Here is a 13,778-nt window from a genome sequence, read left to right on the forward strand (position 1 = left end):
CGACTGACTAACCTTTTTGTTAACGAGATCCTATTAAAATTTAATAAGTAAACATAGAATACATTTTCTTACAGTTCAAAATTCTCGTTTTACGCAAGCCAGCCAATTTGTTAGCTCACTAACTTTGCAGTAAAATAATAAAAAAAAGGCTTTGCATAATTGCATAATTAAATTTATTGGCTGTACAATTTTTCATAAGGTAATTGCATCAGTTTTGCACAGAATAATTGCAAAATTAAATGAGCTAATTAAACCATTTCCAAATGGAATAAAAAGGCTCATTTACTTTGCAATTGGATCAGTTTTAGCAACTCAGACTTAAATCCGTTTTCAACAGATACTCGACGCGACGTTTTTTCTTGGGAGGCAGTTGAAAGAATTTGGAGACAAAGTTATTCAGTTCCCTCTTTGTATGCAGTGGTGGCCACATTGTTTTATAGCACAGGATTCTAGAAAAGCCACGAAAGTCCCGGTTAAATTATGTTTTCATTTCAAACTTTTAGCTTACTTCTGCAGGAAAAACTGGTCGCAGATACTGCGTTGATTGGCAATAATGTGCTCCATTTCGTGAAGGAACTGCCTGTCATATTTCGCCTTGGAGTCCAGATACCGCACATAGCAATTGAGATCGCTGGAAATAATGGTGTGTCAGCAAACATATGTAACTCAGCAAGTTTTCTTCCTTAACTGACTATTGAAAGTGCTTTATATCGTAGCTGGGATGCAAACTGGCATCGACCTCATCGTGGAACTTGATTTTGGGCTCATACCACTCGTCGAGCTCCTGGAGACGATGGAACTCATATCGGGAAGCAAGTCCTGACAAGGAAAGCAACGAAGTGCTCTTCATCCTGTTCAGGAAGTCATCCACTTTCTTAGCCTTCTCCTGGGCCTTGGCCACAAACTTCGCGTTGAGGCGGTGAACTGGTACTTTTTTACCCCGCAGGATATCCCCCGCTGAGGGATTCGATTGAATGGTTATAAGGCTCGTCGAGGACATGTTGAAAATTTAACACTGCTCTTGGCAAACTCGAAATGTTTGAGATATGATAAATGGCTTATTTATGCGGGGACTACTTTGATTCGACAATTAACGCTTTAATAAATACGCCGCATAGTTGTCACCGTCAACAGCATTTGAGTCCTTGGGGAATTCTTATTTTAAGCCGCTGGTGTTAATAAATACACATGAAAACAAACGAAAATATCATGGGGATTCATCAGACGATATCTGGAAAGAGGTCAGGCTGCTGCATTTTATTTACACAGCCATTCACATTGGCATTTCAAAAATCATTCATTAATTTTTTAATTCAACAATCATGCTGGTTCAAAGTGGCGTGGAATAAAAACCAAAAAAAAATCTCTGTAATAATATCACATGCAATTAATGCAGGCAATATGCATGCAATTATGCTAAAGGATATCCATTGTAAAAAACCTTTGCAAGTGAGCGCGAAATAGAGTTGCGAACTCGAAAGTTCCCAGTGAGAACCAATTATGATGTCCATAAAAACATGAACAACTAACAGGACCCTATTCGAACTTCCATTAACTTATTTGTACATTTATTAGTGGCACTCCTAATAATCTATGAGGAGTAGTGCGACTGCTAATCTACCCAAATTTGCACCCATTATCCAGGTGTGGTCGAAAATTAAGCTCGAAAAGATTCCACACATTTGCGCGCCATTAAACATGCATTCGCGCATTTAATTTCATTTTTTGAACCGCCCGAGTTGACAAAACAGAGCCATCAGCCGGACCACAAGAGTGGCCCAGTGAAGGGGGAATAGGAGCTGCCGCCGACAGGAGAGTTGGCCAATGTTTGCCCAGCAAAAACATGGCCCAAAACGCTGGATCTATTAAGAGCACATTTGACCAAAGTCGGGGCTCCACTCCGGCACGTGTGCAATGAAAACAAACGAGCCCATTATTGTTACACTTTTCTTTGGCAACCGGCCGCAGAGACCATTAATGATGTGTTATGGCCTCAAGAGGCTGGCCTAGCCGATCCTTGAACTTTGCCCAGGCAGAGCCTGTGAATTGAACTCTAATTGCAGATAATGAATTGCACACATTAGGTCAACGAACAGTCGTCCGGATTGCCGCAAAGTGCCTAATGGAAATGCAATGAACTATTTATGGGCATAAGTAGCCAGCAATTGGCTGACTGAAGTTTGATCACGCAATGGGATTATTAAAGCCGAGACAGGTGTTGTATCACCCAGTTGAAAGATTTATTTAATTAGCTTGAATTTACTTTTTATTTATTTGTAGGAGCAGGGAAGGTCCCGCTCCATTCGAAGTTAATTCGTCAATGATTTGGCGATCTAAATACAATGGTTTCTTAGCCTAAGTCGAGGAGCAGCGCTGCCGGCATAGCCTGCAGCGCAGCGACGCTTATTTGCGTTTCCTACATATATATATATTGTCGCCGAGCGACGGTGCTGGAGGAGGGGTGCTATAGGCACACATATTAGCGGTCAGCGCTTGGCCAGCGTGAGTACTGCTGATCATGCAAATTTGGTACGTTGCCCTCAACATACGCTTGGGCTGAACTGTTTATGTTCACATTGCAACAGAGTGCTACAATGTGATTGTATATTATGAATACAGTGGTTAACCGATATGTGTGCATACTACATCTCCCTCCTTTTGAAAATAACGTAATATTATGAAGTTATTTTAAAGGTAGTTTATACATTATTAAAAATTGTGTTATGATTGTTTTTAAGTACATTTATGTAGTGAGAATTTTTAAGTAAAACCTCAAAAAGAAAAATATTTTTTTTTTTATTATTATTAATATTATTATTTTTATTTTTATGCCTATGTATGATCATACTATAAATATTTACGACGTCGCAATTTTTAATCTGTCTTTATGAACAGTTTGCTTTTTATTTTTATTATTAGTTATTATAATGTTATTATTTTCTCCTATTTCCGTTACTTTATACGGACCTGTATATTTGGAATCCAACTTATGACCTGTTTCGTTTTTTAATAGAACATTATCTCCTACTACTATATCTAAGTTCTTTGCTTTCTGATCATAAAGTTTCTTATTTTTCTCTTTATGTTCGTCTATCATAATTCTAGCTCTTTTATAGGCTACTTCTAATCTATATTTACTTTCCTTAGCATAATCATCTACATTATATATGGGTTCTATATTAGTTATGCTATTAAATTGATTTGGCAAGTTATTTGTTTTACCAAAGACAAGTTCGTATGGACAATAGTTATGTGCTATTGATGGGGTCGTGTTAAAACAGTATACGAAATATTTAAGCCATACGTCCCAATCAGTTTTATCAACCGATATGTATGAACGTATATATTCATTGAAAGTTCGGTGACTTCTTTCGACTGTTCCAACTGTCTGGTGATGATGTGCAGTTGATGTTATATTTTTTATTTTAAGATATTTGCACAAGTCATTTATAACTGAATTCTTATATTCTGTTCCCATGTCCGTAATGAACGTCTTCATTGGACCGTACTTTAGAATAAAAGATTCATAAATTGCTTTAGCGACAGTATTTGCACTTTTGTTTGCAACTGGTATGGCAACTAGATATTTAGTTAAATCACATATTAGTGTGATTGCATATTCATTGCCATTTCCTGATTTTGGTAGCGGACCTATAGTGTCCACTATCACCCTGTCGAAAGCTTTTATTGGGGTCTCTGTTATTGTTAAAGGAGTTATTGTATTTCTTGTCACTTTTGATTTTTGGCATTTCTGACATTTTTTAATGTACTCAGTTATATCTTTAGACATACCTTTCCAGTAATAGTATCTTTTGACCTTGGCCAAGGTTTTTGTGATGCCTGCGTGACCTCCTTGTATTGGATCGTCATGAAATGTAGACAATATAGCTTCTTTTTCTTTTAATTTTTCTATTAGGGTCACCGGGTTGAGTAGCGCTACTCTTAATGATTTTAATATTTTATTGCCCATTATTTTGAAAGTATCAATTGAAACATATTCAAAGATATTTTCCCACGGTGCCACTTTGAGTTGGCTGATTTTATTTATACCGGCTTGCATTTCAAGCCTTTGGAAAAAATGACCTAAATCAAGTATTCCATTAGTATATAAATCGCTAACATCATATCTTGCAATAATTTTCTTACCATGTTTAAAGAAACATAGCATATTTTTTATATGCAAGGTCACTACTTTACGTAATTCGTCATTTTTGATGACTTCATATACGTTGGGCTTTGAAGCTTTTTCTATAGATTGCTTAGGCAATTCTATTTCTTTATCTCCTGCGCAGGATTTTTGTCTACTTTGATATCTTGTAGTGACTTTCTTTATATTTCTGTTCATTTCTTGTAGTTCTTTGATGGTTATTCTTGATAACGCATCAGCTACATAGTTGTCTTTTCCCTTTAGATACTCAACTGTAAAATTATACTCCTCTAATTCAAGTCTCATACGAGTTAGTTTAGAGCTCGGATTTATCATAGAGAACAGGTATGTAAGTGGTCTGTGGTCTGTTTTGACAGTGAAATGTCTACCATAAATATATGGTCTGAAATGAGTTATTGCCCAATGAATTGCTGCCAATTCTTGTTCTGTTGTGCTTTTATTACTTTCACCTTTTGTAAACGCTCTTGATGCATATGCCACTGGAAGTTGGAGACCTTTTTTGCATTGAGTTAACACTGCTCCACAAGCTTGCTTACTTGCATCCGTTATTATGCAAAATTCTTTGCTGAAATTTGGGTATTGTAATAAATTGGGATTAACTAGTGCCGATTTGAGGTGTTCGAAGGCATGCTGGCATTCAGCTGTCCATTCGAATTTTACATCTTTTTTACATAATCTTGTTATGTGACGAGAATATTCGGCAAAATTTTGGATAAAACGTCTATAGTAATTGCAAAATGCAATAAATCGTCTAGCACTGTCCGCATCGTGTGGGACTGGATAATTTTTGATGACGTCATACTTTTTGTCATCTGGCAAGATTCCTTTATCTGTGCATTTGTGTCCCAAGAATGTGACTTCATGCATGAAAAATGAACATTTTTCTGGATGTAGCTTTAGGTTGTATTTCCTGCATTTCTCAAAAACATCAGTCAAGTTTTTAACCATATGTTTTTCGGAACAACCAATAACTATTAAATCATCCATATACAGGAATGCTTGAGAAGGTTCAAGTCCAGAGAAAGCTATAGTCATCATTCTCTGAAAAGAATTTGGTGCTATTTTTAGACCGAATGGTAATCGCGTGAAGCGATATGAGCCATTGCTCGTTGAAAAAGACGTTACATCTCTTGAACTTTCTTCGAGTTCAATTTGATGAAAACCTGACATTAAGTCTAGGCACGAAAAATATTTTGCTCTACCTAGTTGATCTAAAATATCATCAATTCTAGGGAGTGGGAATTTATCGGACAACAATTTTTTATTAATTTGACGATAGTCAATTACTAATCGCCATTTTTTCTTGTCAGAACCAGGAAGAGATTTCTTTGGAACTAACAAAAGTGGGCTGTTATATGGGGACACAGACGGTTCGACTATTTTGTTGTTAATTAATTTTTCTACCTGTACTTGAATTTCGTCAAGTTGACTATGAGGATTTCTATAATTTTTAATATATACTGGTTCATCATCTGTCAATCTTAGCTTTTGTTTGTAGAAATTATTTGTTGTGATTGATTCGGTTTCAAGTCCGAATACATCGCTATACTTGGTGCATAAATCTGTTAGTGTAGATTTGAATTGTGGTGGAAAATTTTTTGTTAATTGAGACATGACAGTTTTTTCTCTTGCTTCAGGATTGGTTTGAACTATGTCATAGTTCGAAAGTGATTCATATTGTAGATCTTTTATATTTACTATTTGATCTTTATTATTTGTATTCAGAAATCGGACAAATGCATTTTTGGTTGTTGCAACTGTGTTTGCAACATAAATGCCTTTTTGAATTTCCTGGTTTTTTACTAAAACACTATCTTCATTTGAGGATAGTCGTATTTTTCGGACAACCTGGGATCTTGCTGGTAGAATTATTGAGTTATTACCAGAGCTGTATGTTATTGGAACGTATATTGGGAAATTCAAATTAGTTGGTCTCATCTTGAGCCAATCTTCTGTTTGATTAAAATCTAATTGACAATTGAATTTCTTTATGAAATCAATTCCTAATATTCCATCACATGGGATTAAGAAATGTGAATCTACTATATGAAAATCGTGTGGAATTATGTAATTGCCTGTCTGTATCTCAATTGAAGTTAATCCTTTGGATTGAATTAATTCTTGTCCTATTCCTTGAATATTAATTTTATTGTTGCCTTGGATATCATTAAAGATATCAGAATTTTCTTTTAGAAGGGAAATATCTGCACCTGTGTCTATTAAAAAGACAAGTTTTTTATTTGTTTCTACATTGACAAAATTAACAAATATGTTTTGGCTAAGATTAATTGTGTGAACCTTGTGTCTATTTATTGATGAGCAGCTAAAGGGTGTTCGGAGTTTCCCGAGTTATTTTGGGCTACTCTTACATATCCCTGATTATTGTTGTTTTGGCCTCGGTTCGAGTTGCCACGGCCTCTAAAGTTTCCTCTATTATTATTGTTATTGGTATTGTTATAACGATGACCGCCTCTGTAATAAGGGCGGCCCCTTGTGTTATAACGACCGCGGTATGTACCGCGCTGAGTCTGATTTTGGTAGAACAGAACAGCGTTGGAATGTCCAGTTGCTTCTGTGCAACTGTCTATAAATTTAGATATGGCATCGTTCATACTGTTGAACGTGCCTGCTTGCATGATAACTTTAACTTTATCAATCGAGCAATTCCTCGTCATTGCTTTGACGGCTTGTGTCGTGCTATATTTGTTTGCAAGTTCTGGTTTCAAACCATCACTAATATAAGCACCTTCTAGAGCTTTTGTTAATTGCTCCACCTCTTGCGTGTAAAGGTTGGCTGTTTTGTTCTTTTGCTGCAGATTTAGTAATTTTGCAGAGAGTACCTCAACAGATTCACCCTTTACTGTTCGCGAGAGTTTATCTTTAATTTCCTGTATAGTATTTTCCGTGCTAATGAGATTCCTAGCATGGCCTTTTAGTTTGGTCTTAATGACATTGACTGCTAAAGTCTCATGTTCTCCTTTTATCGAATCTAACAAGTTCAGAGCGTCTTTGAAACTCTGTAGGTTTTCTGCTTTGCCGTCGTACTCAAATAATAGAGACGAGGCTGTTTTTAGGAAATCTACTACTGATTGTGCCATCTTGTCTACTATTTTACTTTCTGTTGGCTTATTTCTTTCCTCAGCAATTACGTCTAGTAATAGTTCAGCTGGGAAATTTAGTGTATTTGGAACAAGTACTTGTAACTTGTGCCTTTGTGACACATATAATATGTTCTCTTTTAATCGAGATATTATATCTTTTACTTGTGTCTGTTGTAACGAAGAAAATTTCGTATTGTGGTCAAGTATTATGACACGAACCTCGTTATATTTTCCTAATAGTGTCTCTAAATGTTTTATCTTTGTATCGTTACTTATTGGTGCACTCTTATTGAGGCACTTAAACGATCTATCAAAGTCTTCCCGCAGTTTCTTGATTTTAGCTATTATATTTAGCCAATCCATCAAGTTAGGAACTGGGGTTGTTAATAAAAAGATTTATTTAATAAATTTAATAAAAAGATTTATTTAATTATATTTTATATTTCATTTTATATTTTCATATTTATTTATATGTTCATATCTAGGCTTTTTTTTTTTCTTTTTGAAGCTTTTGACAGGGCAGTTTTATGTTTGCTTACTTGTGTTAAATTTGGTTTTTTTTTTTTACTTTATTTATTGCCTTTCAGCTATCAAACCCTGTCCAAGTCATTAGCTCTGCTTACATATCTTTTCTTAAGGCATTTACTATGCATTTTGTATATTTTATAGCATGTATTTATCAACATAATTATTGTTATAATAATTAAACAAATTATTATGTAATCCAGGTTTAAAGGAACAACTTCGACCTTGTTGATTACATTGGCAGTGGAGTCCACTGACTTAACATCTACTAGACCCATTTTTGAAAAGATTTTTTCTCCTAATACAGTATTTTCTGAATATATTGGGTCTGGGTAAAATTTACTTATAGAATTGTCAAATGACATTTACTTATTTTGTATTTATTGATTTTGTTTTTTTTTTTTTAATTTTAAAATATCATTTTTTTTTTTGTTAAGACGCCTTGCGGCGGTGAGAAATTTAAAATTAATTCATCCGTATGAATTTACAGCTTTCCTACCTAAATTTTCGTTTGGCTTTACAGGCCGAACTTCTCATCGGGCAGAAAAGGTTCCGCTCAATGTTACAATTTGTTTTTATAATTATTAAAAAAAAATATGCATCGCAGTGCAATCAGAAAAAAAATTTTGCACACAGTGCTATTAAAAAAAAAATTTTTGCGCTCTTTGAAGCGCTGTCGGTTCCCTCTTGTCATTTGTTGTTGGAGATCCACCGTTGCTGTAGTGTGCGGATAGCGCACCACAGTGTGAATACTATTCCCGCGTTGACGTAGTGGGCGGGCTGCACACCACGTTATCCTGTGTCAGCTGGGCGTCGCCGGTGTTGGCACGCTGACACGCCCTCGATGACGTAGTGAGCGGGCTGCTCACCACGTTGATGATAACGTCCTCTTGTTAGTGTTGGGTGCCGGTGTTGCAATGCCTGCAAGTGCGTTCACAATGTGGTGTGAACAGGGGTCCCTCGCAGTCCTTCGGGCAGATCTTCTTAAATTCCGGAAGGCTTTTCGGCTGGGTATTTTGAATATTATTAATTTTTGGTATGCATTTTATTTCATTTACTGAGTGAGCGGGTGTGGTTGGGCTTGTTTCATTTAGAAATTTGACGTAGTGGTCTAGCTCGGCTTGTAGTTTTTGAGCTTTCGACCATACTGGCGGTGGAGTGTTCGTATATAATAGCCACTTTAGGTGCGCTATTCTCTTCTTTGCTTTATTTCGAACTCCGCCCCTGTTTTTACCCATCACACTCACACTCTACTCACTCAGATCATTGTTTCTCCGCTCCAGTTGTTCGTTGAAGTTGTTGCGTGGTCAAAAGTTTTTTTTTCTTCTGCCACAGCTTATACGTGTCCTGTCACGGCCGCCATGTTGTATCACCCAGTTGAAAGATTTATTTAATTAGCTTGAATTTACTTTTTATTTATTTGTAGGAGCAGGGAAGGTCCCGCTCCATTCGAAGTTAATTCGTCAATGATTTGGCGATCTAAATACAATGGTTTCTTAGCCTAAGTCGAGGAGCAGCGCTGCCGGCATAGCCTGCAGCGCAGCGACGCTTATTTGCGTTTCCTACATATATATATATTGTCGCCGAGCGACGGTGCTGGAGGAGGGGTGCTATAGGCACACATATTAGCGGTCAGCGCTTGGCCAGCGTGAGTACTGCTGATCATGCAAATTTGGTACGTTGCCCTCAACATACGCTTGGGCTGAACTGTTTATGTTCACATTGCAACAGAGTGCTACAATGTGATTGTATATTATGAATACAGTGGTTAACCGATATGTGTGCATACTACACAGGTCGACTTCCCCTTTAAAGTGTTCACCTCATCAGTTTGTGGGTGTTTTCCCTTGGCCGTTTGGCCAACCGTCATTTTGGTCGCCACAAAATTGACAGCAGCTTTCCCACAGCGCGTAATGACAAATCAGTGACTAAAATGTTAACAACAAATCCAATTTATTTCGCAGACCGGCCGACGAAGGACATTAATTAGCAGACGGATCACGTAAAAGGTATTAAATGCAAACTCAATCTGCCAGCTGGGAAATGGCCAAATAACAGAGTGGTTGGTCAAATCTGGGCGCACAAACTAACACAATCTGCTATTAATTCCCACAAACTGCATTTAAAGATAGCGGATTTCATTTAATAGAATGTGTTCGCCGCCATTGATAATTTTAATATAAATATAAATATAAATATAAACGTCATGCAGAAAAAGCGTTAAACAATAAACATTGACAATGGTCGATGGTCAACGAGAGTGTAAACAACAAGATTTACTGCCATATGCTAGGGGATTACGAGTGTAATTGTGCGCCACTTCGAAATGACAGTGAACCAGACCTGAAAATTGATTTTGGGCCTGATGCCGAGTCCATTAAGGAAATAAGTTTACTGAGCACTCGGACCATATTTTAAAATACATTTGTTTATTGGGCAATTATTTTACTTGGTTGCTGGCAGAGTGAAACAATTTCACTTATGCACAAGTATTTCATATTGTCACACAAATTCATTTTCATTTCAAGCTCTCGCTCCGTTGTCCCCAAAATTCAGCAATCCAGACATAATCTCTGTCAAGCCCACACACTTTTGCACAGATGTTTGAGCAACTCAACTGAGACTTTAGAGATTTTGCAGCTTCCTTCATTGTTAGTGGGTCCATGGTCAAGTTTTAATTTATTTGATGACTGCGAAATTGCGCACCTCTTCTCCAGTGGAGGAAGTCCCAGGATGACTTCTGTATAGTTTTGCAGGCAATTAATTTCAGCCATGGCTCCGAGCATTATTCTCCTCGAGGCCGACATATTTTAATTTGATGAAGACCTAATAGGGTTTCGAGCATATGTTTCACTGCAAAACTTGTGAGAGGGAAAAACTTTCAATGCAAATGAGTTTGGCATATGTCACAACTGGCACGACAACTATATACGGCCATGGCATTTCGGATGAGGATTTCTATAAGCCAAAGACGTCGCCGCTATGAGTTCTAAGGAATCGGGTCGAAAACATTCGTTGGAACACCGCCCCACATTCCACTGAGTCATCAGGTTAATTCAATTTGAGTTGTAAGCAAATTTTGCACAAATGAAATGCACAAACGTTTGCCATTGACAGACACACACGCCAACCAAGAGCAATAAATTTCCAAAGTGTTTATGTAAACGACCCGATTGCTGTGCAGAAACAGAAAATGAAAGCCGTCGTCTGGCTGCACTTTGTCTCCAGGCATGCGGAACATAATGCCGATTTTTTCGCCTGGAAAATGGCTGGGCGATAATAAATCTTCCGCTTGGAACAAATCACAGCAATTCCATTATATACACATTTAATGATGTTGCCAGCCAAAGCCGCCAAATCCGGATCCAAATCCAAAGCAACGAGCCAGAGACAATTACTTGCAGCCCGCGAGCATTTTCTACGACTTTTGCAGAGAGAAAAAAGTTTGCCTATTTAAATTTGAAATACGAAGTAATCCAATCCTTACGGAATTAAAAAAAAACAACCTGAAAAACTGAGAAAATTTCTATAGAATTTAGTTAGGCAGCTAAGGTGCCAATACAAAATACATTGCTAAACTTTAATAGACTGTTATTAATATAATATCAATGGTCTAACCTACGTCTAAAAAAGAATTCTTGGACGCAAAATGCTCAGTTTAAAATATATACTAAAGTTTTTCTAAGTGTCAATGGTGCAAATGGCTCTTCGGTTCCTCAGTGAGTGCAGCAACATGGCCAAGTTGTTAAAATAATCACAAGAAATGGCCGACCAGTTTGGAAATTTTCCCCTGGGCAAAATAGAAGAAGCATAAGGGGTTGGCTCTCTGAGGCAAAGACAAAGTTGCAGTGCAGCCCTGCTATTGCGATTATTTTTAATTAGCAAAATTTCTTTATGCATTGACAGTGGCAGAAGGGTAACGGCAAAGTCTTTCATTAATTAGAGCCACTCGCAAAGTATGCAGCTTTTTGTTGTCTTCATAATCCTGAAACACTGAAAAGGCGAAAACGGGGAGCTACACCCACATGTGGGCACCAAACTTTCACACCTGCCAAGCCTCAACGTCATCTCCTCTGCTTTATGCTTACCCATAAATCTGCCACGAAATAGAACAGCCGGCAAAACGGCAAAAAGGACGGCGACGGAGTTTTTCCCCCGGGAAAAATATTTCCACTGAAGCTGCTTATTAGCTTTGACATTCGAGTGCGATGCACTCTGGCCGAAAGGTGTTTCGCTTGATGTTTTGCAATCTACTTTTTATCATCCACGTATACATCATTTTTAGGGGCCGCATAAAACATAACGCAGAGTGAGATGGGGACAGCATAATTTATTACTCGCTACCATGCAATTTTTAAAGTTTTCTGCTAAGGGTAATTTTGTAATAGCAGCTCGCCGAAGAGCATGTGGAAAATGTCGTAAAAATCTGCAACTGAAGGAAAGCTCTTTTGCCTTAATAATAAAATTGTATCTTTTAAAAAGCAACAAGTTATTTGTTGTTTTTATTTATTTTGATTTTGTGCGGGGTTAAACAGAGTTTTCAATCGTTATTCAAAATATTATATTTATTCTGTCACTGTAACACTTAATCATATGATATATATATGTCTTGCTAATTGGTATCCCCCACTCCAAATAAAAATATCACCTTCCACGAGGTGGGTAATGGGTATCTGGTAGGCGAGGAAATCGATGTTCATAGTTATCAATTATTTCTAAACATAAATTCTAATAATTGTTAATTTTAATAAGCAGTCGATAGCACAGCTTTGTTACTACCAAATTACTAGCATAAGTGAACTACAAAATCTGAAGCAGTCGTTATTTTTGTCGATACCCAGGTATTGTAAAGTCCCCTGAAGCTTATAACTTCAAGCACTTATCTCTTGGCTACTTTGTCAGCAATATTTTGGGAATATGTCGTATGGAAATGCATAGTTGTCTCAAAGTTTCCGGATAAAAGTATCGTGTCTGTTGACCCCAATGAGACAAGTTATGCCCGGCCTTCAAGCTCGACTGGAATTTTGTCCTGCCCGCACGGGCATAACGGCATAACCCAAGGCAAAGCATCGGGCAGCCAGCTAACCAAAAAATATCATAAAACTTTTCAGCTTTTCCAATTCACTAGTTGGGCTGAGAATGCGGGTCGCAGGAGATGAGAGTTACGACCATATCAAAATGGCTCGCTCACGTTGCGTTGTTGACCGCATCACGCTCCAGAGCATAAAGCAATTACAGCGCCGTGCATTGAATCCTGCCGCTCCTTCAGATACTCGAGTCCTGCTGCACGCACCTCCGACGGCACTTTGATTTATGAAATTTTCCGAGTATCAGCCCCGGCTTTTTGCACCAGCCAATGCAGCCATCCTCGATGGGTGCTGGTTCGGGATTGGGTCTGGGTTTGGGTTCGTGTTCGGGCGGGGCAGATTTGATTTCCAGTCAGTCATTGACTTGACTTTACTTGACTTTGCTAACCAACTTTGTGACACCACTGGCATGTACGGCTGCACGGAGGAAAAATGAAAATGAGTTTAAGAGCATTCAGAGGGCTTTTTTCTAGGCATCTTAACCCATCATTACACAGCCTACAGAGTAATACACGAAAGTACTTTACATAATTGAATCGATTTTTACATTAATTATGAACTTTCATATCAATTTGAATGGGAAAGAGGAAGTTACAAAATTTGTAGACTTAAATGAAGTGTTTAATATTTATGAAAAACATAACATAGTTCAGTATAAACGAAAATACTGAAGATAGAAGCTTCATTGAAACAATATGAAGAGTACTTTTTCTCCGAGTGGCCACCTGCAGTCGATTGAATGGAATCCAGTGCATGCCCCATTGCTCTGCATCTTTTTGGGGGGCACCGGAAAAGTTTCGGTTGCATTTGGCTGTTGTCTGTGCAACTCGGAAAAGTGGCTTAGACTGTCGACACAAAACTTCAGTCAGTGCCGGCTTAAATCTTGTCAATTCCAAT

At 37.6% G+C, this 13,778-nt stretch overlaps 1 protein-coding gene across 1 annotated transcript; it reads right to left on the bottom strand.

Moving 5' to 3' along the window:
- Positions 1-189: 189 nt before the first annotated feature.
- LOC6614281 lies at positions 190-1,038 on the bottom strand. Its single transcript, XM_002038685.2, has 3 exons — positions 693-1,038; positions 509-631; positions 190-449 (listed from the first exon to the last, which is right to left on the bottom strand). Exons 1-3 carry the CDS (start codon positions 998-1,000, stop codon positions 305-307), a joined length of 576 nt encoding a protein of 191 aa, XP_002038721.1. The 5' UTR covers positions 1,001-1,038; the 3' UTR covers positions 190-304.
- Between the last annotated feature and the right edge of the window lie 12,740 nt (positions 1,039-13,778).

This window comes from Drosophila sechellia, chromosome 3R (assembly GCF_004382195.2).
Source record: "Drosophila sechellia strain sech25 chromosome 3R, ASM438219v1, whole genome shotgun sequence".
NCBI classification, from domain to species: Eukaryota; Metazoa; Arthropoda; class Insecta; order Diptera; family Drosophilidae; genus Drosophila; species Drosophila sechellia.